The sequence below is a fragment of the Grampus griseus genome (assembly GCF_964374135.1).
Source record: "Grampus griseus genome assembly, chromosome: 1".
Lineage (NCBI taxonomy): Eukaryota > Metazoa > Chordata > Mammalia > Artiodactyla > Delphinidae > Grampus > Grampus griseus.
Genome location: NC_139017.1, coordinates 58,707,611 through 58,733,630, shown reverse-complemented (window position 1 = coordinate 58,733,630; position 26,020 = coordinate 58,707,611). Strand labels below are relative to the sequence as shown.

Genomic DNA, 26,020 nt, shown 5'->3' with positions numbered 1-26,020 from the left:
TGTATGTTCAGAGACTTTCCTATCAAATTATCCCATAGGTAGATGTAACCTTAACCAGCCTTCTTCTGTTGGCTATAGTTATGGGGAGGTTGGCTTAGGTGACACAGAAAATGGTCACTCCTGCTCCAGGGACAGCTTGGAACCACTTCCTTTAGTAGAGGCTGCTAAGTCATGAGTCCATGATTCACTTGTTTGATACAGTGGGCAACTACAATCTAACTTGTAGAGCTCTTAGGAGGATCGAAAGATTTCATCACCACCATCACACCATCATCACAGTCTTAATTTTGCACTTACTATGTACTTCCTATCTAAGTACTTTCAATATACATTAGCTTATTTTTTATTCGTATCACAACAGCATGAGGTAGAGTTTGTTATTATCTCATTTTACAAACGAAGGGACTGAGGGCCAGACAAGCTAAGAAACTTACCTGAAGTCAAACAACCCTAAAGGTGCAGAGCCAGGATTTGAATTGAGGCAGTTGTCAGAGTCTATATACTCTAAGAAGCAACCAGCTCATATCCTAGCCCATAGTGAGTGCCCAAGATATATTTATTATATGTCCTTTTACCGGCTTTGGTTGTTTTGTCAACTTTTGTCTGCTGAGACTCAGCTGACGTGTGTCCCCACTGTTACTTCAAAGCCACTAACTCTTTGAGCACTAGGACCCACAACCAAGGTGGCATGCAGATCTGTCTTTCTGTGGCTACACCAGGAAGCTAACCCCAGAATTTGAGAGTCTGTTCAGCTCAGCTGACCCCACCTACTAACCTTGGCTGCAACCACTCTGCCTCACAGCTGACAGCGGGTTGATTGGCAGAGAAGGGAGGAGGGAAGTTGGAGACTTCCAACTCTAAAATTGTGAAAGTCATGTAACAGTAAACTTAGGCTTCTTCATATACATACTTTCACACTTTTGCAGTAAATTTCTAGAAACCAAAAAAGCATTTTAAAAACATTATTGACCTATCATTGATTTTAAAAAATCATTGACTCATTCATTCATTTAGTTATTGATTCTTTCATTCAATGATATGTCAGGCTTCAGGTACTTTTTTAACTATTAAGGAGATAGAAAACTAATAAGACAAGATTCTGCTTTCAAGGAACATTCAATCATATTATTAACACTTAACGTTTGAGGATGGCCTTTGGCAGAACTGAGTGTCAGGCGGTTCCCTGTTCCATTCCATTCTTTGTGTCCTCTTTACAATTCTATTCTTCTCTTTCCTGAAGCTCCTAGAGGCCTTCAGTTACCCCCATTTCTCCAGACAGCAAGGAAAATAGCTAAGAGGCCAAATTTTCACAAGGATGCTAATGTCTTTTAACAACTTGATGTAATATTCTGTTCAGCAATTTAGCTCACTTGATATAGATGCCAACAATTTACTTTTAAGTACTTAGTTCCAAAAATCCCTGAAGATCTTTTTGAACTAAAGAGTCATAATCTCTGTGGGGTTTAAATCAATATTAGGAACTGGTAATATTCATAGTAATGAAGCTATCTGTTCACTCGCTGTGTCCCGGACAACGTATGGGATTATTTTCATGAATAATTTCAATCAATTTCCATAGCAGCTTTGTGAAATAGTATTAAATCTCCCATTTTTCGGATGTGAACACTGAGACGTAGAGAAAGTAAATCACAGACCGAATTTCACATAGGTGGAGCCAGGATTCCAGGCAAGTATATCTGAGTTCAGATTTCACTCTGCTGTAAGACTGCAGCTTGGTGGCATGAGGGTTGGCTGGCTTCTCCAGTTTTGTAGGCTGTGGAACAAATGTGCTTCTTCTGGCTAGCACAGCAGAAACCCTTTGGTTGATGAAGGTTAGGAGGGCACATAGAGAAATGGGCAAGATACTGTCATGGTGGAGTCTCTGAGTCACTTCAAAAACTGAAGAGCTAGACTGGGCAGCAGGATCAAGCATTACAGAAGCCTGGGGTTGGATCTGAGCAGAGGTCATTGAGAAGCCAAGAAGCCACTGGATACTATAAGTTCTATGGTATAGTACTTTAGTTCTATGGTCTAGCTATGGTAGTTTATAGCAGTGGCTTTGCTATCAAGAGAGACCAAATTAACTCCTCATTCTGCCACTTACTAGACTTTCTAGTGGCTTTGGAAGAATTGCTCAGTCTGTCTAAACTCACTTTTCTTATCTGTAAAATGGGAATGATAATAGATTCTACCTCATAGGGCTGTTACGCTGATTAAATGAGGTGATTCTTATTAAGCACTTCCTACAGTGCCTGGCCTGTGGGAGGTGCCTAGTAAATATTGCCTAGGTAAACTCTTGGGGTGCCATGTAAGCTGGATGTAACAATTTCTGTGTGCAGTGTGTTACCCAGGGGCCCGCTATCTTAGGGAGCCAGGAAAGCAGGTGGGATCATAGCAACATCTTACAGGAGTCCTAGAGGGGTTTTGCTCAGGGAAAAGACTGAGGCAATTAGGGACATCAGGGTCACAGAAGGTGCCCATTACAAAGCTGGGATGTGGTCATGGACATCCAGGGCATTGTTAAGTCACTTTTATTGTTTAACAGGGTTTCATAGCAGCTATCCTGTGGTTTAGGATGGTAATCTCAGCTCCAAACTTCCCTGGAAGAACTTCATTAATTAACTAATTTTTTTTATCAAACCAAATGACGTCATTATGGGAATTCCTTTTCTGCCCAGGTATCCACAGATACAAAGATTGTTATTACATTCACAAGAGAAAAAAGAAGGCATATAATGATGGGTGATATTCAGGGTCAGCATTGGTGGAAAAACTCAGATTCTTATTCTTAATGCTGTTATATTTCCTCCAGATCATGCTGTCTTCTCTCACCTTCTGCCCCTCCCTAAAGCTTTGGGATTCTCTCACAGACCTGAAGTTTGTCCTTAAATATGACCTCAAACCCACACCCATGGGCCTTGGTTGGAGGCAAACTAGATTTAGGTAGAGTAGATCGAGCTAGCTGGGCCCACAGAGAGACCTCTAGCATGGACAATGGCAGGAGATTAGGCCAAGGATCTGTAAAGGGCCAAATGGTAAACATTTTCAGCTTTGCAGCCCATTTAAGCTTTGTTGCAACTATCTAACTCTTGCCATTATAGTGCCAAAGCAGCCATACACAGTATATGAATGCATGGATGTGGCTGTGTTCCATAAAACTTTATTTATAAAAACAGTGGGCCACATTTAGCCTAGAGGCCGTAGTTTAGTGACCCTGATCTAGTACATTCTCCTCATTTTGTCTACAGAGCCCAAACAGAGACTAGACTCTAACAACTCGGTAGAAGTTATAGGGTTCTATTTGCAATGTAAAAGATAATAGTTTGCTCGTTTTTGTTAGACTCCCATAGATTGATTATAATTGTCACCTAAGGAAGGCACTGATAAAGACTGTTCTTGCTAAAATTCAAGGCATATGGTATTTACAAGTTCAGGTGAAATGCACTCACATTAACCTCTCTTGAGAGGTATTGATGGGTTTAGTGAAGAGAAACGTTGATGAAAACAAAAATGTGCTTAGACTTGACAAAAGAAATATAAACAGGATACCGATTAGCAGACATGCTGTCTTCTCTTCCCTGTGGCTCCTGCTTGGTTTCAACGTTGCCATACACAGTAGACTTATATGAAATGCCTGTTCATGTTAGAATATCTCCTTAAAGTAAAATATATAAATGTACATGCGGGCATGGAAGTAGAATTGTGCTTCCAGACACATCACCATCAAGTTGGTGACACGGAAGGACTTTACGAGTTGGTGGTGGCTTTCTGCCTTGCTGAGGAGGCTGAGGGTGGACAAAGCATTTTAAGACCTCGTCTCATAAAATCAGCTGTGACTCTTTCAAGTATCAGCTCAAGTTTATTCAAAGTCTTGCCTACGTGAGAGGCTGATGTCAGGAGCCCTCCTCAATGTTGCATAGGGGCCCCCACGGTACATCCGGGGCGGTTGGGAGCCTCTTAATACTGCCCTGCTATTTATGAATTCTCCTGACACCTCTATCACTGCTGCTGACGTCCATAAATAGCAACAGAGATGAGTCAAGGAGCCTTCTAACTTGGGATGAATCAGATGCTCTGTTGATACATTGGACTGTGCCTGACAGTACAAGTGCTTCATGGAACAGTATCCGGAGCCTTCTGGGCTCTGGCTCCCAGTCCCACCGTTTGCTTAACGTGAACCTAAGGTGACTTCTGCTGCTCCAGCACCATAACGAAGGCAGAGCTGTATGAGATCCCTACAGGAGATCTGATACCAAATGTTTATGAAAGGATTCAACCTTTTGTTTTCTCCCTCCTTCTCTCTTGTCTGAGGAAAAGATGGAAGGCTTTGGGATTAAGACACAAAAGTATTTTGGATTTATGAGTGAACATGTCAGGATTTGGCATTTATGGGCCTTAGACGCAGTATTACAGAGTGAGGTAAGTTGCCACACAGAACAAACTCAGACGTGCTCTGCATCCCAGCAGTGACGTTAAAGCATCTCTCTTTGATTCTCTATTTATTCCCGAAATTTCATGGAGTCTATGCATCCAGGTCACCATCCTCAGGCTTTCCGCTGGCTGTGTCAGTCCCCAGCCCCACTCGCCTCTGCTGATCAGCGAGAGCAGCCCCCGGCATCTAAGGCCTCCAGCCTCTCCAGGTCACAATCGCCTTCCTGTGACTCCACCTGGAGTTGGGATGGGGCAGCATCCACATGTCCCAGCCAGGGCTTCCATGGCAGAGTGGTGCAGGCTGAGAGCCTAGCTGTACTCATACAGACTGTGTTTCCTTTTTCTCTCCTCAAAAGTGATTAAAGCTCGGTCGAGGAGACGAGCAGCCTCATGTTGGATAAGACCACTGAATTAGAAGTCAGGAGGCGTTCACTATAGTTCTTTTCCCCAGAAGAGTCTGTGAAACCTTAGGCAAGCTCCTTTACCGTCCTGAGCCGCAGTTTTCTTATCTGTATATGAATGTTTTCAAAACTTTAGGCATTCAGGTTTTTTGCCAAATTTTTATACAATCTGTGTTAGTGTTTTCAGAATATTTTTATTTAAATTGACTGTCTTTTTCAGTTTGAAGTTATTTTAGCTTTATCTCAGATGAAAATGCCAACAAAATCATAGGTTTGAAGTAATAGTTAATTATTTCAATATAGGTTAGGAAAAATAAAATTTTATGAAGTAAATAAGAATGTCTCATACTTTTACCAGCCATTAGCATGCCATCGACCAGGAGCATTGGATGGGCTGTGTGTACTCTGCCTCGGGAATCCCAGCCTAGATGCCCTTCAAGATGCCTCCAGATCTTACTTCCTAGGAATATGACAATGGAGGACAGATGGGACACTAACAATCCCTGGTTAAAACAGACCTGAGGGTAGTATATCGAGGAACTTGATTCCATCCCCTGCAGCAACTCTGCTCTTCTTTTTTCCATTTATGAGCATGAGATGATGGTCTGTGGGGAAAAGGGTGGGCTTCTGTGCCTATAGGTTGGGTTGATGGTGGCAGTTCTGCCCTGGGAGGGATCTGTCACTTCCCACGGCGCTGATCTGCTGGAAGGAGTTTGGTGGCTGTGAGCCCTTGCCTGTGGCCCACTGGGATCTCTCTGCAGGCACTTGAGATTTTGCTGAACTGCTGGCCCAGGGCCCCTGTGCTCAGCCAGCTCTGCTTTTCACAGTCCCCAGGGAGTCTCCCTACACATGTCCCCACCTTTGCTGGCAGGAAGTGCTCCAGGATGGAGTGGCCTCCGGACCACGTGAGGGATCAGGTCATAGGAAGGGCCCACAACCTCCAGCTTGGGGGACTTGGTAAGGGGAAATGTCCCACAGAGCACTGTGGAATCACCTCTGGAGGACTTTGGGTGCTCTAAGAAGAGGATGTTTGTCCTCCTACCTAAAATGCCTTCAGCGAAGCCAGAGGTGGCGGGATTCCTGGCAAGCACAGATGAGCCAGTGTTTTTTTTTTTTTTTTAAATTAATTAATTAATTAATTTTTGGCTGCATTGGGTCTCCGTTGCTGCCCCGCGGGCTCTCTCTAGCTGCGGCGAGCATGGGCTACTCCTCGTTCTGGTGCGATAGCTTCTCATTGCGGCGGTCTCTCCCGTTGTGGAGCACGGGCCCCAGGCGCGCTGGCCTCAGCAGCCATGGCTTGCGGGCTCTAGAGCGCAGGCTCAGTAGTTGTGGCGCACAGGCTTAGTTGCTCCGCAGCATGTGGGATCCTCCCGGACCAGGGATCAAACCCGTGTCCCCTGCATTGGCAGGTGGATTCCCAACCACTGCACCACCAGGGAAGTCCCCTGAGCCAGTGGTTTTATATTTCTTCCTCACCTGACTGCTTCAGTTGCCCTGTGTGCTCTGTTCTCAGGACAGCAGTTAGGAGGAAAAGTCTGTTTTAGAAGGAAAACTCCTGACAGGATAATGAACTCTGCCTTGCCGACTAACAGTGAAGGCACTTAACAGGGCACCTTCCCCTCCTGGTGGGTCCCGCTGGTTCTCGGCACAGCACTCGACAAGGACAAGGCAATGCCAGATTTCCATCAGGAACCAGGAATGCGAGGTCCTCTCTGAGGCACTGGACATTCAGCTGCTTTCCTCTTCCTCGCTTCCCTCTCCTACATGCTTTTTGTGAGTTCCTTTGCCTCTTTGCTCAAGTTTGGATTCGATGTTCATTTTTGCCTAGTTTTATCTAATGGAAAAAGTTAGAGTGGGAAGTGGGCTGTGTAACTATTTCTGTGAGCACATTCAAAGGGCTATTTCTACATCCAGACATTTTTCACCAGCATTCATGCTACATGCTGCCTTACCCAGAAAATATCATTTCAGCTCACTAGGGTTGCAGAGGAGAAAGACCGTTATTTCACTTACGAATCATCCACACAGATAGTGCATTTTATTATCTGGGAACAGAAGGATCTCAGTCTTCCTATTCATTCTTTTGCCCAGGATCCCCCTTTCTGCACTCTCCTGTTCAGTGTCCCTGTACCTGTCATGGCCATGGCATTGCCCCTTGTGCCTTCCACTCCTCTCCCTGTGTATGTGTTCAGATCCTACCTATCTTTTACGTCCTCCCTCAAACATCTCCCCCTGGCCACCTTCCCCAATCTCTCCACCAGAGACCATGCCTTCTTCTTGGTTTCCCATGGCCAGGCCATCAGGGAAGATTTCTCTGAGCCTCTCTCATGGCTGGTATCTATTTCTACCCAGTGTGTTAGTATTTTGATGAGTCTTTTCTTCTCTACTAGGTTCCTAAATGGCAGGATCTGGTCTAGGTCTGATTCATCTTTATATTTCTTACAGCTACCAGCACAGCGCTTCACACAAGAAACATCCCCAGTTGGTGTTTGTGGAATGAATATTATTTGTTTGTATCATGTTTTTTCCCCCTTGGTCCTTACATCTGTCTCTTTCTCCAGCCCTGGCTTCTCTCCCTCAAGCTTCTGACTTACAGATCTATCTGTCTGGATGTCCCACATGCACTCCGAACAACACAGAACAGATGAAATGTATCATCTGTCTTCCCCACCACCCTCTCCACTTCCTGTGTTCTCTCCTCACTTGGTGCGAGGACCATCAGCATGGTTACCCAGGTCAGATCCCCTTTCCTCCCTCTCTGTCCTCATTCAGTCCAGCACCAAGCTCTGCTCATTTGATTTTCTGAAAGTCTCTAGAATCCCTCTCTTCCTTCCCTCCCCACCACCACTGCTGATGCAGGCCCCCATCACCTCTCAGCTGACTGCTGCATGGGTTTTCCACCTGTTCACGCTGCCTTCTGATACCATCCCCTCAAAACTCCCCTCTCACTACCACCGGGCTGTTCCTAGTAAAATCCAGCTTCGACCATGTCACCTTCCTGGTAAAATGCCTTGAGTAGTTCCTCACTCTGAAGGGTAAATTCCAAGATGTTGAGCCTCTCATGATCTGACCCTTCTCTTCCATCACTCCTTAGTGTCCACTCTCCATTCTAGGCACACTGACCAGCTCAGTCATCTTTCCTGGACCTCCCTTGCTATTTAGTTCATCTGTGATTTCACTAGTGCCATACTTTTGGTGTAAAATGTCTTTTGTCTCCTCCGAGTGGGGTCGCTTTTAATGCCTCTTTAAAATTAGTCCATAGGGCTTCCCTGGTGGCACAGTGGTTGAGAGTCCGCCTGCCGATGCAGGGGACACGGGTTCGTGCCCCGGTCTGGGAAGATCCCACATGCCGTGGAGTGGCTGGGCCCGTGAGCCATGGCCGCTAAGCCTGTGCGTCTGGAGCCTGTGCTCCGCAACGGGAGAGGCCACAACAGTGAGAGGCCCGCGTACCGCAAAAAAAAAAAAAAAAAAAAAATTAGTCCATGACTTTGCCTAGGAGGCATCCCTGGGCCCCTTCCCTCTAGGGTGGGTGCCTGCCAGTGCACACTCTGGTGCATATTCCTGCCCTAGCCCTCATCCCTGCAGGAGCCTGCCTTCACTGAGTGTGATCTCCTAGCTAGGAGGGATCGTGTATCTCTGTATCCCAGCCAAGGGCCTGGCCGAAAGAGACTCTGGGAATGAACAGACGACCCTGTGGGGAAGGCCGAGCAAGTCTGCCACCATAGAAAGCTGAGGCTCAAAGAGGCCAAAGGGCCGAATGATTGGTGAGTGGCACTGCTGGGACTGGGGCCCAAGTGCTCAGTCAGGGCCGCTTCCTCTGTGTTGCAAGGCCTTTGGTGGAATGTTCTGCTCAGGGCTCCTCTCTGGTCGTTGGGGTCCCTTTCTCTCTGCTAAACCCTCACCTCTCTTCCTCTCTCTGCATAGTCGTGGAAAGGGAACTTAGGGAAGACTGACACACGCACCAGAGCTGGCCAGGTCACAAGGCCATCTCTCTCTCTATATCTATATTAAAATTTGGTTTAATTGACACTAAGCAAAATCACTGTGAAAGATCTTCAGAGTGAGAACTTCAGCAGTGAGTGTATTACATGGCATGACATGAGGACCGAGGTGGTACCACCTGGTGTTATACAATGAAGAGGCCTCTCCCAGGACCTGCAGACTCGACAGTCCCTGACCCAGACTTCTGGGCAAAGCCAGGCTCCCAGGAATAAAAAAATCTGGTTTTTTTTTTTTTTTTTTTTCCCTGTCCTCAGTGGCTGTGTTCATACCTCTGCAGTTTGCAGCCACAGTGCCGTGACCCCATCAATTGTAAAGTGTGCCAAGTGAATCTGATACTAATCATAGGTAAAGTGCTGAAATTTGTGACTGGTTTCCTTTTATTCCATTAGAGTGGAGTCAGTGTTATAAATGACCTGTAATAAGGTCATTCTCACTCAACTTGTATTCTGGTACGGCTTCTTGACTGAGAGAGAAAAAAATGGAGTGACAGCTGGTGCTGGGAGTACATCAAACCCTCGGTGTGCCTGTGGGATCTCCCCAGGGTACAGCCCGCATTTGTCGTGGTGTGGTGGCAGAGAAAACTGTTCACATTGTTGGTCCTGACAGTGTTTGGCCCTCTTGCTAAGCCAGATTTAATTTCTCCAACTGCAGAATGGAGTGAACGAGAACTTCTCCATCCTACCTGCAGTCACTCTGCAGAACGAGACATACAAATGTAAATATGTATACACACATAAATACAAATAATGCTTATATTAATAAAAACAAAAATTAAGGCTTTAGTTTCTAAGAAAAGGGACTTTTTTACACTATTTTTGTAAAACACATATATCGTTCTTCCTATAATTAGGTGCTAAACCAGCGTTTTAAAATGTGATAACAAATGTCTTTGACATCTCTGATGATGAGACTGTATTCATGCAGAGCTCTGTGGAGGACACAAGAACAGTCAGATCACAGGTCAGTTCGTTTTACTAGAAAAGCATCTCTGTCAGCTTAAACGAGCCCTCTGCCATCTCACAATGGCTTGCTAATGGTACAGAAAGATACAAGCTAGAATGAAGTTGGGTAGGTAGAAGCTATCACGCTTTCTGAAATATCCTCTGGTAATATCCTCTGGTTGATGGGTCTGTAGCGTGGACCTCCCATTCCTCACTCCCTTGGGGTGAGGAGGCAGACCCCCTACTGTAGCTGACTCCTTCCTGGGAGGTTCTACAGCCAAGGGAGCCCCTCAGAGTTGGCCAAGGAGCCAGCTGAGGAGAGCGAAGAGGGCTTCCAGGTGGAAGCCTTAATTCTGAGCCGACAGTGTGGATATCGTGCTATTTGTGCTTCATCAGCTTTGCCAAGCCAGCTGAACGTGCCTCCCTGTAATTAATCAAGCAGTGAGCTATTTGCAGTGGGTCAGTTCTGCGCTGGGCCCTCCATTAAGGCTGGGACTGTAGAAAGTTTTAAAGCCACGGTCTCTGCCTGCAAGTCTAGTCAGAGCTATGATATGGGAAACAGCAGAATCAGGGATTAAAGATTAATTAAGAAAAGCTCTTACATGCTTTAAAAATTGGGAGCGAATGCCATGTCTGAGAATTGGAGTAATCAAAGTAGGTTTCAGGAAGGAGGGGAACTTACGCTGGGACTTATAAGGGTGTGAAGAACTGAGGTAGAAGGAGGGTGAGGAAGGACGTGTCGGGGAAGGGAGAGGGCAGAGGCGCAGAGATGGGCATAGACAACCCTGTCACCCTATCCTGTTCTCTCTCTGCCCCTCTCTCCCTTACAATTGAACTGAATGTGAGGAGTAGAAAAAAAACTAAATCACTCCTATCAAAAAGTAGAAAAGTGAAACCTCGTGGACGCCATGATCTGCACTAAGTCGTAATGATGTTGCAGGCTGGCTGGGAACAACTTCCACGAGGTCAGGAAAACATACCTGCCCCTGGAACAGGATTATGCATTTGCTGGGGGGATGATGTCTGCCTCATTCAGTCGTCTTGGAAGTGCAAACCCCCGACTGTCTTTGTATCACGTGAGCGTCTCTGGCCAGATCAGGCTGACCTGTGGATGCACTCTGCGTGATCAAGCCGTTGATCAGTAAATCAAAACAATAGCAGAGTTAGGCCTTTTGTCACTTTCCATGGGTGGGATGGGGCAGAGCTGGATCTAACTTCCAGCTTCCCTTTGCTCTGGCCCGTCTTTGCGGGCAAGCACTGGGCTTGCATCCAAGGTCCTGGGATGTATAACTAGCATCTGGCCGGGAACAAAGGGAGCCGTGGTCAGCTAGTGAAGAAATCAAGCTTACAGGTGACAAGTTCTCTACTTCACCTCATCACCTCCCCCTCCAAAGCCCCGATATAAGAAAGAAGTCCTGGAAAACCAGAAGAACAAAGCTGACAGCACGCAGAGACGGGTGGGTGGGAGGCCAGCGAGGGAGGAGGCAGGGCAGGGAGTTGTTGTGTGTGCATGTGTTTTAAATTAATGATGGGAAGGATTTGAAGACTTGTACAATGACTTTGCCAGGGAAAATGTAATTAGCTGAAGACAACATGCTGCTGATGTTGGAACCGGTGGTTTAATGAAGCCTCCTGCCCTAATGAGAACGTCAGTGTCTTGCTCGGAGATTGCCGTCACAAACAGGGCCTCTTCTCCAGATTTTGTGCTTGATTAGTTCCAGAGAAAAATTGAATTGTAATAATTTTTTGTTTTTAACAGGGAGAAACAAGAGCCACAGCACTTAGTGTATGGCCCAAGAGCAGACTCTTGACTGTCAATCTTCCCTCCCACTTCCTCTTTGGTGTCAGACAAAGCTTGCTGGCAAGGAGTGAGGGGCTTGGAGGGACTCTTAGTATGTGAAACACTAATTGTGTTCGTAGGTCAGCGTCTCCCCCAGTCCTTAATTCCCTTGCCTGTTCCTTCGCTACAATTCTTCGGCTCTATTATGCATATTACTTGGTGCCAAGATTGAGTCACAGCTGGAGTGTTACAAGAGATGTGACCATGGATGCCTGTTATTCCCTTAGCAAGGTGGGTCAAATAAGTTACAGGTTAGAAGAGCTTTATGAGCAGAAAGCCATGAATAAGAGTTTTGCTAACCTCTGTATTTGATCAGCATTAAATGACTTGCATTGGGAGTGACCATTATCATTGTTAGGGCCCTAATGCAAAACATGACCTGCAGGGTTTCTCCTACCTTTTCCAAATCTGTTGGCCAGCAGTCTTTTGGGTGACCTGACTGATGCAGGTTCTAATTTCCCTGAAAGTGTTCAAGTCCCACATTTTCTCCCCAGCCTATCTTGTACATGTGTTGTTGTATTATGGAACACATCTAGTGTTCCTCTTAGGGCTCTGACCCCAGAACAAGGGCTTACAGGCAGCAAAGAGACCTGAGTTTATGTGCAAGTGTGGCAGGCTATTCTCAAGGAGATAGTTGAGCATCTGTGCCTGTTGACCCTAAAGGCATTTGATTTCACTTAGAAAACATCCACCCAAGAACAGATATCTCCGTAAGTTTTCTCTTCCCATGTCGAAATGACCACCCAGTAAGTCTGGCCGCCCTTGGCACAATTAAATTATTGCTTGAAATTATGCACTTGGTCAGCCCAGTGATTACATTAACTGATCAGCTTAATTGAAGAAGATTGGGGGCATCTGGGGCAGGCAGTGAAGACAGTATTGAGTGTAGACATTTGAGAATCCTTACTTGCATAACCCTAAGAGTTAGATATAGGAGCAAGACCACCAGGGCTTAATTTGGAGAAGATGGGAAGTTGGGGAATTGCAGCCCAGGCTACAGTGGTGGGCTCCTTTCTACTCAACAAGGTCATAAAACAACATTGTTAAGATCAGTGGTTGGGTCTTTGTTTGAGCAAATTATGTAGCCCCTCTGATCTCCTGTTTCCTCACCTAAAAAATGGAAATGGTAATTCCTACTACTTATATTTATTGGTAGGATTAAATAAAATGATAATGGTAGTTCACCATTCACTGTGTTTGGCACACGGTATATACTTTACAAATGGTAGTTGTTATTTCTCTTCCATTGTGCCGATACTATAGGAATAAGACAGTGTGTGTGTAGAATTGCAGAATGAGGCAGGAATTCAGGGGAGGAATTAAGCATATGTGATGGGATTGCTATAGGAGCTGAGAAATGCTTTTGTAGTGGTATGTAGCCTCCAAAATCTTTGCAGAGCTAACCGTCAGCTCTGTAGGATTGTCACCTCTCCCAGTACAGACACTGTGCCATTGGAGGTTCCACTGTGAAAGAAAACCCTGGCAGGGCTTCTGAATACTTGACTAGACCCTGCCACAGCAGACCTCATGGCAATCATAATGATAAAGTTGGACCTCTGTTTGTGGGACAGAAATATGGTCAAGGCCCGCACCTGTGTGAAGGGCCTTCCACCTGTCCCCTCGCAGGCATCTCCTGGATTATGCAGCCTTTAAAGCTTCATCTCAGTTTTTAGCTGGGGAAGAGAAAAAGACCTTAAAAAAAAAAAAAAAGACCTGGTTCAGAGAGTGATATTGATGAATATGTGCCCAAATCAGGGAAATCTTGACATCTTGACACTCTCCGTTTTATTCCCAACTTTTTTCATCTGAAGTCATTGGAATTTCCACAGGTCATGGGAATCCCCACAGGGGTCCTGCACAATGTCTGCCCTCAGTTGGATTTCATTTGCTCAGCGCCAGCTGCTGCCCACAGAGCTGTTAGGTCTCTGAGACCTCCTCTCTTCCCCTTGGGCTGGGCTACCTGACGTTTGGGGAGCTGGGAGGAAGAGGGTTTAACAACTCCATTATGTTCAGAGAGAAAGAGGGTTAAAGTCTAATGGTCATTAGCATATACTGTGCCAGCTGCCTCTTCTGTTACTTGTTCAATAATTCCCTTAATGCTTGGTCCTAATGGAGCAGATTATTGTTATTATTTTACTTCATTGAGATCACCTACTGCATAAAAACAAAGAGGAAAGGGGGAAAATAACGTGGCCAAGAATAGGCATGGAGCATTATCCAGCTGGAGATATTTATTTATTGGCTTCATGCTTGGCTTGTGAAGTTCTGAAGGGCTGGTGCACATGGTCCGTGGAGGGAGCCTGTCTCACGCAGCTCTGCCCATGGGTTGCTGAGACAGCGACCTGGCGTGCTTTTGCTTCCGTGTGGACCCGTTTATCTCCCAGCCTGCCTGTCATGCACAATGTACACATTTGTGCACGTGCATGCACGCACATACCCACATGATGGGTCACACGTGGGGCCAGCCTCTTAACATAGCACTGATTGTGGTCCCATCCATAATGTCTGACTAAGCAGGAGCATCTCTCAGAAATTTTCTAAGTCTACATCTAGAGGGAGTGGAGGACCTCAGCTTTGCCTCTGTTGCCTGATTCCTCGCGGCTCTCTCACTCTGCAACAATCTAGGCCAGTCTTTGGAATTAGGGGATCCAGTAGGGTAGCCTTGGGCCCGGAAAAGCCAGCCGTGGCAAGCTGCTTCTGTCACCCTGCTTCGTCCAGCTCCACTCAACCTCAGCCTTCTCATTAAGGCAAACGGCAGGTTCCCCAAGGTACTAGTGATCAGAGAGCTCTGAGCTCCTTATGCACAAATGTACTCCCTTGCTTTTGCTTTGGGACAGCAAAGTCAAGCCTCAGAGGTAAGAAAAATCCCAAGAACTAAAAAAGCAGCTCTATAAAAAGAACCTGAAAGAGGACAACTTGAAATAGCCCAGGCTGGCTCCAGCATGCTAGACTCTAGCCACTTTCCCTGCAGAGCTGCAGGCTCTCATTAGCTGAAACTCCTGAAGCCTCACAGAGAAGTTGAAGACAAACTTCCCAGATTAAAGAAGAAAGGCAGTGATCAAACCTAACAGAATCAAAACTTTCAGACCTGGGAAAATAAAAAAAAAAAATTAAAAGCTATAAAGTTGAGTTTCCTCTTGAGAAGAACTTCATGCTCATAGCCTCCTTGGGTTGGGAGGGCCCTCTGAGGTCAAACTGCCTAACCTAGGGAGCTCTTGATCTTAGAGTTTTTCTCTTGCTTATATATGGAAGGTTGCCTGGTCCCTATCTTTACCCCCCAGATGGCATTTTAATGAGAGATCTTGGGGGGACATCCTGTGTCTTCCCTACGCTTTGGATATTTGGACTTAGAAGGGTGGGGATGGGGTTCTGAAGCATCTCATGGCAGCAGGCTCCACTGAGAGGCTGACCAGGCAGGGCAGGTCTGTCCCCTGCCAGTGGGATGTGCAATTCACGTCAGAAGCCCCAGAGGAATGTTGAAGCCTCTTAATTAACATGGTGGCCTGTGGCAACTGAAAAGCATTTCCACACGATTAAAGACTTCAGCAAACCCCCAAGGGGAGGTAGTGTTCCTAATAATTTATAAATGGCACCCACTACTTAATAGGCTTAACCTGTAGCTTTTGTCTTCCATCTGGGAAGGAGATGGGCAGAGGATAATGGATTTCTATTCACCAGCCACCACAGAAAAGAGAATTTGCCAGAAGAGCAAACCAAGGGGCTTTCTCTTCTAGTTTAGGGACTCCTGGCAGTAAAAGGATCCTCAAGGTCAAGAATGTGTTAATACAATTTCAATGACATCTTCTGATTTCCAAGGCCTATTGTGCCTTTGGGGAAGTGGGTGGGTCTGCTTATCAGGGCTGCATTGGCTAAGCTGGAGTTGATAGCCTGCCTCTGAAGGATCAGTTCCTTGGTCTGTAGTTGCTGGCATTACTGGGCAAGAAGAGCTCACAAATATTTTTTCCATAATTAGTTTACCAGTTGAGAGCTGTTTCCAGTTTGACAGGTATCAGTGTTATAATCAGGAAGTTTCCAATTTGGAAGAGTCAGTGCATTTCTTTTAATCACTTAATTTGATAGATGAAGGCCTGGGGTAGGTTCATAGAGGCTGTGCAACTTGCACAAAGTTGTTCCGGTTAGCTCTGCTATTTTATGGGTGACCTACTTGCTATTAGAAACTTACTATAGTTTTCCACGGGGCTCAGAGAAACGTAGGATTGGATGGGACCTTGAAAATCATCTATTCACCTCATCCATTCCCTACCCCTGGGATATTTGGATCTAGATTAGAAAGTGAGCAGCATTGCCATATGGGCTTACACAGTTTTTCTCCTCTTGGTCTGCCTTCTTTGAAAGCTGGAGAGAGATAGAAATGATCACTGTCATATGTGAGGCAGGGCATTTGCCCTAGACCTTTGGGCTTTGTTATTGGGGAAAAATAGGTGACAGGCCACCAAACTCGTGTGTTTTATTCTTAGTTTTTAACCACCATTTAATTCCTTTAGGAATAGAATTTGAATTCAGTGTGTCCAGTGCCTTGAGGGGTAATTAATCATGTCTCCGATTCACTCTTCTGGTTACTCCTACGGCAGAGCTAAGCTTTGAAATGTGAGTGGATTGATTGTCTGCAGCCACTTGACAGATGGTGGCCGGAAACATAATCTCAGCTTTTCCCTTCTCTGCCAAGGGTTCGCAAAACCCAGGTGACTCCCTAAACTTTGGTGAAATTTGATAAATCTGGATTCTTTTTGTTGGGATTTACCGATCATACGACACTGATTTGGGATAATGGAAGGGTTTTACTGGCCCCTGACGTTATAGGTTATACCTAGAGTATAACCTCCAGTCCAGATATCTTTACCTATCACAGTTTCTTCTTTTATAAGAAAAGAAGTTATGGCAGGCTATTTCCAGTCCTTGTGATCTGTTTTTATCTTCCTTTTGTGCCTATGTTTACCTTTAAAAACCAAATTATAGAGATTATTTTCTCTAACTCAAAGGTAAACCCCATGAGATCAGGACCTATTCCTTTATTATTCACTGCAGTATCTGCATAACAGTGACCATAAGAAAAATGCCTCTCTAAAGTGAGTAAATATCTGTTGAATGATTGAGTCATGAATCGAATGGATGAGTCACGTAAGCAACTGACGTATAAGCTTTGCTTGGAGGCACACAGATGATGTCCCTATTGAAAGATACTCAAAGTTGACCTCCCCTTCTTCCCTCCCTCCCTCCCTTCCTCTTTTCCTCCCCCTCTCCCGCCCTCCCTCCTTTCCTCCCTCCCTTTCCACCCTTCCTTCCACAGTTATTGAACACTTAACTTCATGGAAGGCACTACTAGGATTGACCCTGGAACTTAGCATCCTCTGCTCTCATGAAGTCTATAATCTAGTAGATGAGATCAACAAGTAAATCAGAGATAAAAGTACTTGTGGTTAGTTATGTGGAAGGGTTCTATGGGTGGTTCAGTGATATAGGGAAGAATTGGCTGAGGTTATGTCACTGAACTGACTTCAAAGGACAAGTAAGGGTTAGCTAAGGGAGTGAGGAATGACCCAGACCCAGGATGAATACACAGGTCAGATAATGAGACAGTCTTGTGGTTGGCCTGCATGACTGGGATGGCATAAAAGGGAACTCTGCCTAGAACTTTCTATCCCTGAACAATCACCATCAGTGCTATATAAAACATTCTAACATAAATATTACAAAATCTGCAAATTATCTGACAAACCTCATACTACTCTCTCAGGTAAGTGCCTAAATTGTCAGTTTCATGAGAAAATAAAAGCTGATTTCATTTGTTTGATCTCTGTTAAAGCCAGCAGAAATGATTTATTGATTTTTTTAAAGGAAAATATATTTTTAAATACCACTTTTTGCAAGCATCTTATTAATAGATGTGGAGATTTCATATACTCCAAACATACTTGTAGATACAAAAATTTTAACAGTTTTGAGGAAAATCAATAGAATAATCAGAAAACTCATGAAAAGATGAATAAAGAGCAAAAAATTACATATCTTGCTGTCAGTGTTATTTTTTTAATGTTCAAAGTTTGCATTTTGTTACTTCTCACTTGGGTCCAAATGTACCTTAATGGGTTTTCTGTTTGTTTTGTTTTGCCATAAAAATTCAAGTTAACACATAAATGAAGCACATACTCTGAACACAGCTAGGGTAATGCAGAAGCTCAAAGCAAGGTGTAGGTGTAGGAAGAACTCCTGTGCACTTCTGTAAAGCCTGGGAGATCACATTGCCCACTGCGTTTGTCAGTATGCTCACGTTCACATGCCAGGTGGAAGTCTATTTGAATGGGGTTGAATGCTTAGAGGAAGTTTGTTCCTCCCAACAAACTTCCTTTCCTTTTTTAATTTTTATTAAATATAGTTGGTTTACAATGTTGTATTAGTTTCAGGTGTAGTAAAGTGATTCAGTTGAGTATATATTATTTCAGATTCTCTCCCATTATAGGTTATTATAAGATATTGAATATAGTTCCCTATGCTATACAGTAGGACCTTGTTGTTTATCTGTTTTATATATAGTAGTTTGTATCTGCTAATCCCAAACTCTTAATTTATCACTCCCCCCCTTTCCCCTTTGGTAACTATAAGTTTACCAACAAATTTTCTTTTGTCAGACAAGAACTCGCCTTGCTCTTTTTCACTTGATTATTAGGAAGCTCCTAGCCCTTCTTGGCCTAGGCTTTCTTTCCATTCATCTGCCACCTCTTGGTTTCATTAGGTTATTTGAAAGAAAAATCCTAGAGCCTCTGTGAGTTTCACTGAAACTGCTTAAAATCTCCAATGGAAGTAGAAGGGTTAAAAGTAATGGTAACATCAAAGAATGGTGGTTTATCACAGGAATGCAAAAGCAATCGAATTTGAGTCCTCACCATAGACGGAACATTATCAAAGTGGCTACACCCATGCCTTTTCCCAGTATAGTGGAGGCCCTGTACATAAAGTTCTCCTACCTACTCCCTCCTCACTGGATAGAGCAGATAAGCAGTCCAGAGGTATTTGTGTGTAGTGATTTTACAAATTATTATTACAACATATTATTAAATAATATTACAAATTAATATCATATAACTTATGTATATTATTATTTCGATAGTAGTCCACAACTAGTAAGTCATAACAAAGCGTTGTGACATCTGCCATCATTTTGGGTTATAGATGCAGAGAGACTATTCCACAGTTTGAGTGCCTGAGAATGTTTTTTCATATGCCTGTGCTGTTTCACCTAATGGCTGGAGCTCATTATTGGTAACTGATTATTAAAAAACTGAGGTCATCTGGAGTCAGTGACTCTAAGCAGACGGAATGTTTTGCTAAAGCAATACTAGAGCTGCTAAATGAACTGGCTTAGCCAAACAAAAACGTGTATTCTAGCTCCCTATGAGTTGTTATTTTTTTAAAAAATTAGCATAAAATATTGCTAATTGAGTGTCTAGGCCCCTACATGGTAAAGGGGACTTTAGATGAACCTAACAAAACAGTACCATGAAAAGAGCAGTGGAAGAGGATCTGGGTGTAGAACCGGTTCTATACTGTCTAGTTTTGTTGTTTCTCTGGGCCTTCATTTCTTCAGAAGAGGAGGGGCTGAGTCTAAAGATTTTCACTGGGTCTCACAGTTGAGAGGGAACACAGATTTCTCTGTCGAAATTCAACTAAACTGAGAGTCTAATGGTATCCTCCAGGCAGGTAGTGGTGTGTGAGGCACAGTCTTATTTTAGCACAGAGACCCTGAAATGCATCTGCTGTCTTTGCCCTGCCTACTAACCTTGAGTAGGACGCTTGAGTGGGTGCTTGGTGCAAGGTCCTTTGTTTACGATAGTGTCTCTTTGTCAGCTAGATGTGCACTTTGAGTAGTTTCTCTTTTTCCTTCGAAAGGTGAGGATGGATTCAGGTGGAATTACCCATATTCTCCTACTCTATCCTTTTAAAATTCATGAGATAGATGCCAGGGTGTATATGTCTCCAGTGAGCGAAGCTCACTCGGGGTGACTGCAGCCTAGTGGTTAAGAAGGTAGGCTCTGGAGTGGGAGTCATTTTGGCCCCATTCCAGTCCTACGATTCATTTGCTGTGTGACCTTGGACAAGTTATTCGGCCTCTGTGCCCTAGCCTCTTCAAATGTAAAATGGGGAAATAGTTGACCCTACCTCTCAGAGTGTAGAGCATTTGGGGCAAATGTCTGATACAAAGTAAAAGCCCCATTAACAGACCACTGTCGTTGCTTTATTCCTGTGTAATAAGCGGCATGAACCTATGGCCTGGATCTTATCACAACCCCGTTGTGAGCAACTGAAAGGAGAATCAGAGAGGAAGAGCGGAAGGGGCGCCTGAAGACCTCTCTGCGAGCGGGAAGGATGGTGCTTAAACCATTCCCGGGAGATGGATGTTTATGCTCCCCTTACAGCTCTTTAGGGAATAAAATTACCTCGAGCTTTCACTTGCCTAATTCAATGTCTGACAACTTCCCTGGCTCGGGAAGTTATTCTTTCTGTGTGGCTTAATTATCTATTGTTGCAGTTTCAGTTTGGGATGAAGGAAAGTTAGTGGGTCTGACTCTGAGATAAAGGGTCTGCCGAAAAACCACTGGGTTGGACTCAAACACTCATTCTCGGCAAACGGGTGCGGGGCTCAGGTCTGCCCTGTTGAGGTGCCCCAGGGGCTCTCTGTGCACATCTGCAGGGCGGCCAGGAGGGAGGGACCATGGGCGGCAGGGGCGGCACTTATCAGGGACCTAGAATGCTTGGCTCTGGACTCCCACCCCCACTGTAACCTGAGCAGCTTCATATTCATGCTTTCTCTGTACTTGCTTGAGAGATTTCACCAGGAGAAAAGGTTATGCAGATAAAAGAAAAATTTGAAAACCTGGAGGCCAGTGTATGTCTCCAAAAAGCTACCCGACATGACAGGTCACTTGACAGCTGACTCGGTTACTTCTTGTCTCAGCTCCTCTGAGCTGCCTGTTGGAAAGCAGCAGCATCCTGTGTGTGAGTGCGTGCGCACGTGCTCACAGTGATGGTGGGAGAGGGAGGATAAATGGGAAAATTTACAGGGAGTGGAACTTTATAAATCTAAGATATAATTATTATGAGACTGGAAAAAGCCTCCTCTAATATATTCAAGGGAATCATCTTGACCCAGCCTTGTGTGGGGGAGCCCCTGGGAATTAATAGAGGGTTTTCACCTCTAGCCTATATGATGGGGTGACAGTGATTGTAGCCCAAGATTGAGAGCAGAACCATGTGGCACATGCCCACCTAGTGAAATAGGTTCCGAGGGGTATTGACCAAAGTAAAGGGAGTGAATACAGATTGTGCACGGGAAGATTTATGCCCACTGAGTGCTGTGCAGCAATGGGCTTGTAAGCCCTTCCCGCCAAACACTGCCCTGGGCACACGTTAAGGCGAGGCATTGAGCCTCGCTGAGCACTGCATCCTCGTCTCTGACGGACAACTTAGTTGTGTTCAGGCTTTTAAGTAATGGCCTCAGAGGATGGCCTTGGAGCACCGGAAGGTTCAGAAGGAAACTCCTCTGCCAGCCTGAGTCCAGGACAACATGGGTCTCAGTCCCTTCTCTTGAGCTTAGCAAGAATGGGAACATCACTCAGGACTGTGTGAGTGGGAGAAGGCTGTCTCCTAAAGCAGCAGTGACCCCAAAAGTCATGTTCAAATGATGAGATTTCTCTGCACACTTGGTTGTAAGTTCCTGACGGATGTAAACTTCTCTTCGGATGGGTCTCTGATTTTCTCCTGCTTGGGCAATTACTCTGATGGAGACATTTAAGGTTAGGCTGACAGCCTTGACTCCCTGTGATACAATCTATTAGATGTGTTACATAACTTAGTACTTACACCACCCTGTGAGGGTAAGTGGTATCTTTTCCATTATACAGATGAGGAATCTGTGGTATCTTCTCTCTTATACAGAATCTGAGGTCTCGAATTTATAGGACTTGCTGATGGTTGGTGGAGGCAGAGTTAGAATCTATATATGATTGATTTTAAGATTTGAAAGAGGAAGAAACCAGATGCCATCCCACTGCTAAAAATTGGCCTGAAACCAGCTTTACATATAGCAGATCTGCCTTAAAAAACCCTCTCTCTTATTTCTGCAGCTGAAATTACACACACACACACACACACACACACACATATACAATCACAAAGACTTCTTTCTTCTTCAAATTGTTTGCTAAGCCAGAAGCAACCGTGGATCACTTGAAATGATGCACTAATCATCCCAGTTCCATTTTTCTTTCACCCTGATCACCGATCACAGCAGACTGTCCCTTTACTGCTGAGTGACGCTTGCTATAAGCACGTACTGCACCTAAGTGAATGAATGAATTAATGGGTGAGTGATGGATGGTAACAGCGGGAGGGGTGAGGCCCCTTGGTGGGATGAGCTCACCCATCTTCCTGCATCCACCTGCTGTCCTCTCTTCCTAGGGTGGCATGATAGCGCTGCTGCTGTCCATCTTGTGCCTCGTGATGATCCTGTACACTCGCCGGCGCTGGTGCAAGCGCCGCCGGGTCCCCCAGCCCCAGAAGAGTGCCAGCGCTGAGGCTGCCAATGAGATTCACTACATTCCTTCTGTGCTGATCGGCGGGCACGGGCGGGAGAGTCTGCGCAATGCCCGCGTGCAGGGCCACAACTCCAGCGGCACCCTGAGCATCCGGGAGACACCCATCCTGGATGGCTACGAGTACGACATCACTGACCTGCGCCACCACCTGCAGAGGGAGTGCATGAACGGAGGGGAGGACTTCGCCAGCCAGGTTACCCGCACCCTCGACTCCCTGCAGGGCTGCAACGAGAAGGCAGGGATGGACCTCACGCCAGGTGGGTGCCTCGGTCCTTGTCTCAGGGCACTAGAGAGTGGGTAGGGAACAGCTGTTTTCTAATTTCATGGCTGGTTGTCATACATAATGGGATGTGCCAGTGCCCTTTCCCGGGTGGGCAAGAAGCGTAAGCATTTTCCTGAGATGATGGGAGCCGTTTTCTAATATACGAAATCAGAAGAACAAGGGTGAATTGGATCCCTCTCCACTTCCACTTGGCACTGGAAGTAGAGGGACTTTTACATCCAACAGAAGAGTGGGTTAGAGGCTTTTCCATATGTAATGAGCAATCCTCGGGAAAATAGGGATGTAGCAGAAAAGGTCAACGTGCATGTGTGACTTTTTTGTATGTGGTATGTTTGTGTGGGCAATTCAATTTTCCATTGAAGTGGAGGGGACAGAGGTATCTTTCTTTTCTATGACTCCTGAGACTTTGGCCTGGGGTGTTTTAGTTGTGTTGTCTTGCCCATACCTCTGTGGTCTTTACAAGGGATGTACTTCTTCAAAGAAAATAAAGGAATACGATCAAACTGTTTGACCTCAGATGCTTTGTGCATCTATGAGACACTGGGTGGAAGAGACTTGGAGCTAATGTGGCTGAACAAGACCAGAGTCGGTCAAATGCAGAGAGGAAATGACTGTACTTCTCATTTATAGCCTATCTCTCATACTTCTATAAATAACAACTATCTGTAGATAAAACCCCAAGACAATGATCCTTCAAGGAACTGCCCAATTATCTTTGAAGAAGACATTTTTGAAACTGAATATTGCTTAAGATATGTGGACTTTCTGTGGGGCTTGAAATCACATCATGGAGGTTTCCATTCTGCTTGTTATCTAGAGAAGATCCTATGACTAGGCATGTCTTAATAAGGTGTAAAGTCTAGACATTCCTTGAGACTAGGGGATGTGTCTTGAATATCTCATATATTCCATAGCACCTGCCATAGTGCTAAGCCCACCAAGTAGCCATATGATTAGAGACTTGGGGAGCAGGCAGATAGCACAAATATGTGAGAGAGCTGGATGTCAACAACAGGGAACGGAGCAGACTGGGATGAGAGAGAGGGGGCAGGTTCCGCCTGAATGCGCTCAAATTCAAATTTCTGTGAAACTCTGTGCTGACCAAAGGAAAGAAATCTGCAGTCTGTATCTCACCGAACGGCCACACGTGGTGACCCTATCAATACAGAATTGGTTGAATTGGATTTCCTTTCTTCACCCCTTCTCTCATAACTCTGTAGTCCCCTAGAAATCAAAAAGAAGCATTTCAGTCTCTGCCAGTCTCTCACTTTAAAGCTTTCATATTTCAGTTTCTGTGAAACCCCATGTACTTGGTTCATGCAGATTTCCTTGCTCTCACTTTGGCCTTTTAAAGTTTCTGTCTTGGCCTTTCCTTATACAGGAAGTGACAATGCCAAGCTGTCGCTGATGAACAAGTATAAAGATAACATCATTGCTACCAGCCCTGTGGACTCCAACCACCAGCAGGCCACTCTGCTTTCTCACACCTCCAGTAGCCAGAGAAAGAGGATCAACAACAAAGCAAGAGGTACCCGCGTCTGGTGTTAGGGCTTGAAGGTGGCTTCCTTAATACCAGCAGAGGCAGGGCCGTTAATATCCTTGACCCCCACTCTCAGGCATCGCTAGAGGGGCTGTGTTTGGTCGCAGTCTGTCTACAGGCCTGTTGTGTGTTACTTAACCAACAAATTTAAATGTATAGACACCTTTTGACCAAGTAATTTTAGCAATGAGAATTTATTCTTAGTAAATAATAATTGGACAAGTATGCAAAGATGTGTGTAAAAGGCTGTTCATCCCAACATTGTTTAAAAGAGCAAAAAATTGGAAGTAGCTTAAATGTCCGTCAATGGGGAATTGCTTAACTACCTGCACATCTGTCTCCCGGCCAGTGGCTTAAGATGATACTATAGATCTATATTTGTTCATATGGAAAGTTGCCCACCCATCTATTCAATGGGGAAAAATTAGGTTATAAAATAGAAGGTACGGCAGAATGCCATTCTTAAGGGGAACTTAAAAAACCTTTATCTGCTTCTGTATCAGGAAAAAGATGGAGAGTGTATTCATCAAATGTTAACAGAGTCTTCCTCTGACTTGGAGGATTTAGAGGACATCAGCGTTGTTCCTTTTAAACGTGTGGGGGTCTTTTGTTTATTCTTTTCTCTCTTTTTCACATTGAATATATATTAATCCTAGAACCAGTTAAAAAATACAATATAGACATTAAGACATACAGACATATGCCCCTTAGGACATAATTCCAGCCTCTATCAACCAGAATCATGCCGTGTAATGAGGGAAATTTCCCTTTCTTCCTTTTCCACGTACCGTCCACGATGGTCCTCTCTGGCAGGTGGCTTTCCTCAGTAGGAGCATGGGCTGGGTGGATGTAGGGCTCTAGTGATGGCTGTCATATCGAGGTCTCCTTCTCCAATAAATCTGTGTATCAGGAAGCTCCAATCCCTGTGGCTACTCCTCCCAGATTGTCAGTCACCCTGCTCGTGTTTTCCCCTTGAACTTGCCCAATGATTTGGTGTCATGAAGACAAAACTGAAGACACTGTTTTTGCCCTTGTCTTTTCATTACAGCTGGTTCCGCCTTCCTGAACCCTGAAGGGGATTCTAGCACAGAGGCAGAAAATGACCCCCAGCTGACCTTTTACACTGACCCCTCGCGGAGCCGAAGGCGCAGTAGAGGTAGGAAGGATAGAGGGGCAAAGTGGGGTGAGAGGGGCCATGGGGCGGGGAAGGCAGGGAGCTACAGAGGTGCTGGGTCAGGGAGGGGGCTCTGTGGACCAAAGCCAGTGTCTGCAGGAAGAATTCTTGGACCAGACTTGGTGTTTCCTCCTAAGGAAGAAAGAAGAGCCTAGAGTGGAAAATTTCAGAGAATCATCTCTCCCAGATAATGGCACTCTCAAACAAGTTTCCAAGTTGTTTGAAAGGCTATTTCTTGGTCAGAAGACTCTCAATTCCTTCTGGAAGCCTCGGGAGTCATATTTTGCTGTTTAGACACAGGAAATAAAGTTGATAAAGTGTGTTATACGTGAAAAAATAGACAGTATATTTACCCTCGCTTACCCAGCCATCCTGGGATTGAGTGAGGCAGAGCTTGGGGGGTGGGGTTAGTTGAGGAACGATCTGTGGCCTGAAAAACATGTGTAGTGGTTTTTGACCTTTAATCCCCTGCCCAGCAGAATCACAGGACTCCCAGGGCCCAAGTCCCCTCCCGTCTCCTAGCAGGGCCCAGGTTGGTTTGTTCATTCTTCTCAGTGTTGATAGAGTTGTCCTTGCACGCAGCCACGGTCTGTGACTCTCCACCCTGATGTTCAGTGGCTTCAGGCATGGCTGTTGCAGCTGTGGCTACCAGTGCCTATGACTTTGTGGTCTCACCATCGTTACTGAGGGAGGTCTGTGTTCAGGCACCAAAAAGCTTCAGCATGTACTTGCTGTGTGATACTGGATAAAGACAACAACTTCTCTGAGCCTCAGTTTCCTCACATATTAAATGGGTTA

At 45.1% G+C, this 26,020-nt stretch overlaps 1 protein-coding gene across 2 annotated transcripts in view; it reads left to right on the top strand.

Annotated features, from left to right (window-relative positions):
* The window catches only part of ASTN1 (astrotactin 1), a gene marked incomplete at its 5' end in the record, with an annotated part of 320,320 nt that overhangs the window by 126,375 nt on the left and 167,925 nt on the right, over positions 1 to 26,020 (top strand). For both annotated transcript variants that reach the window (XM_082675767.1, XM_082675766.1), the window contains 3 exons: positions 22,089 to 22,482; positions 23,890 to 24,036; positions 25,097 to 25,204. In XM_082675767.1, coding sequence (XP_082531893.1) covers positions 22,089 to 22,482; positions 23,890 to 24,036; positions 25,097 to 25,204 — 649 coding nt within the window. The remainder of the gene's footprint in view (positions 1 to 22,088; positions 22,483 to 23,889; positions 24,037 to 25,096; positions 25,205 to 26,020) is intronic.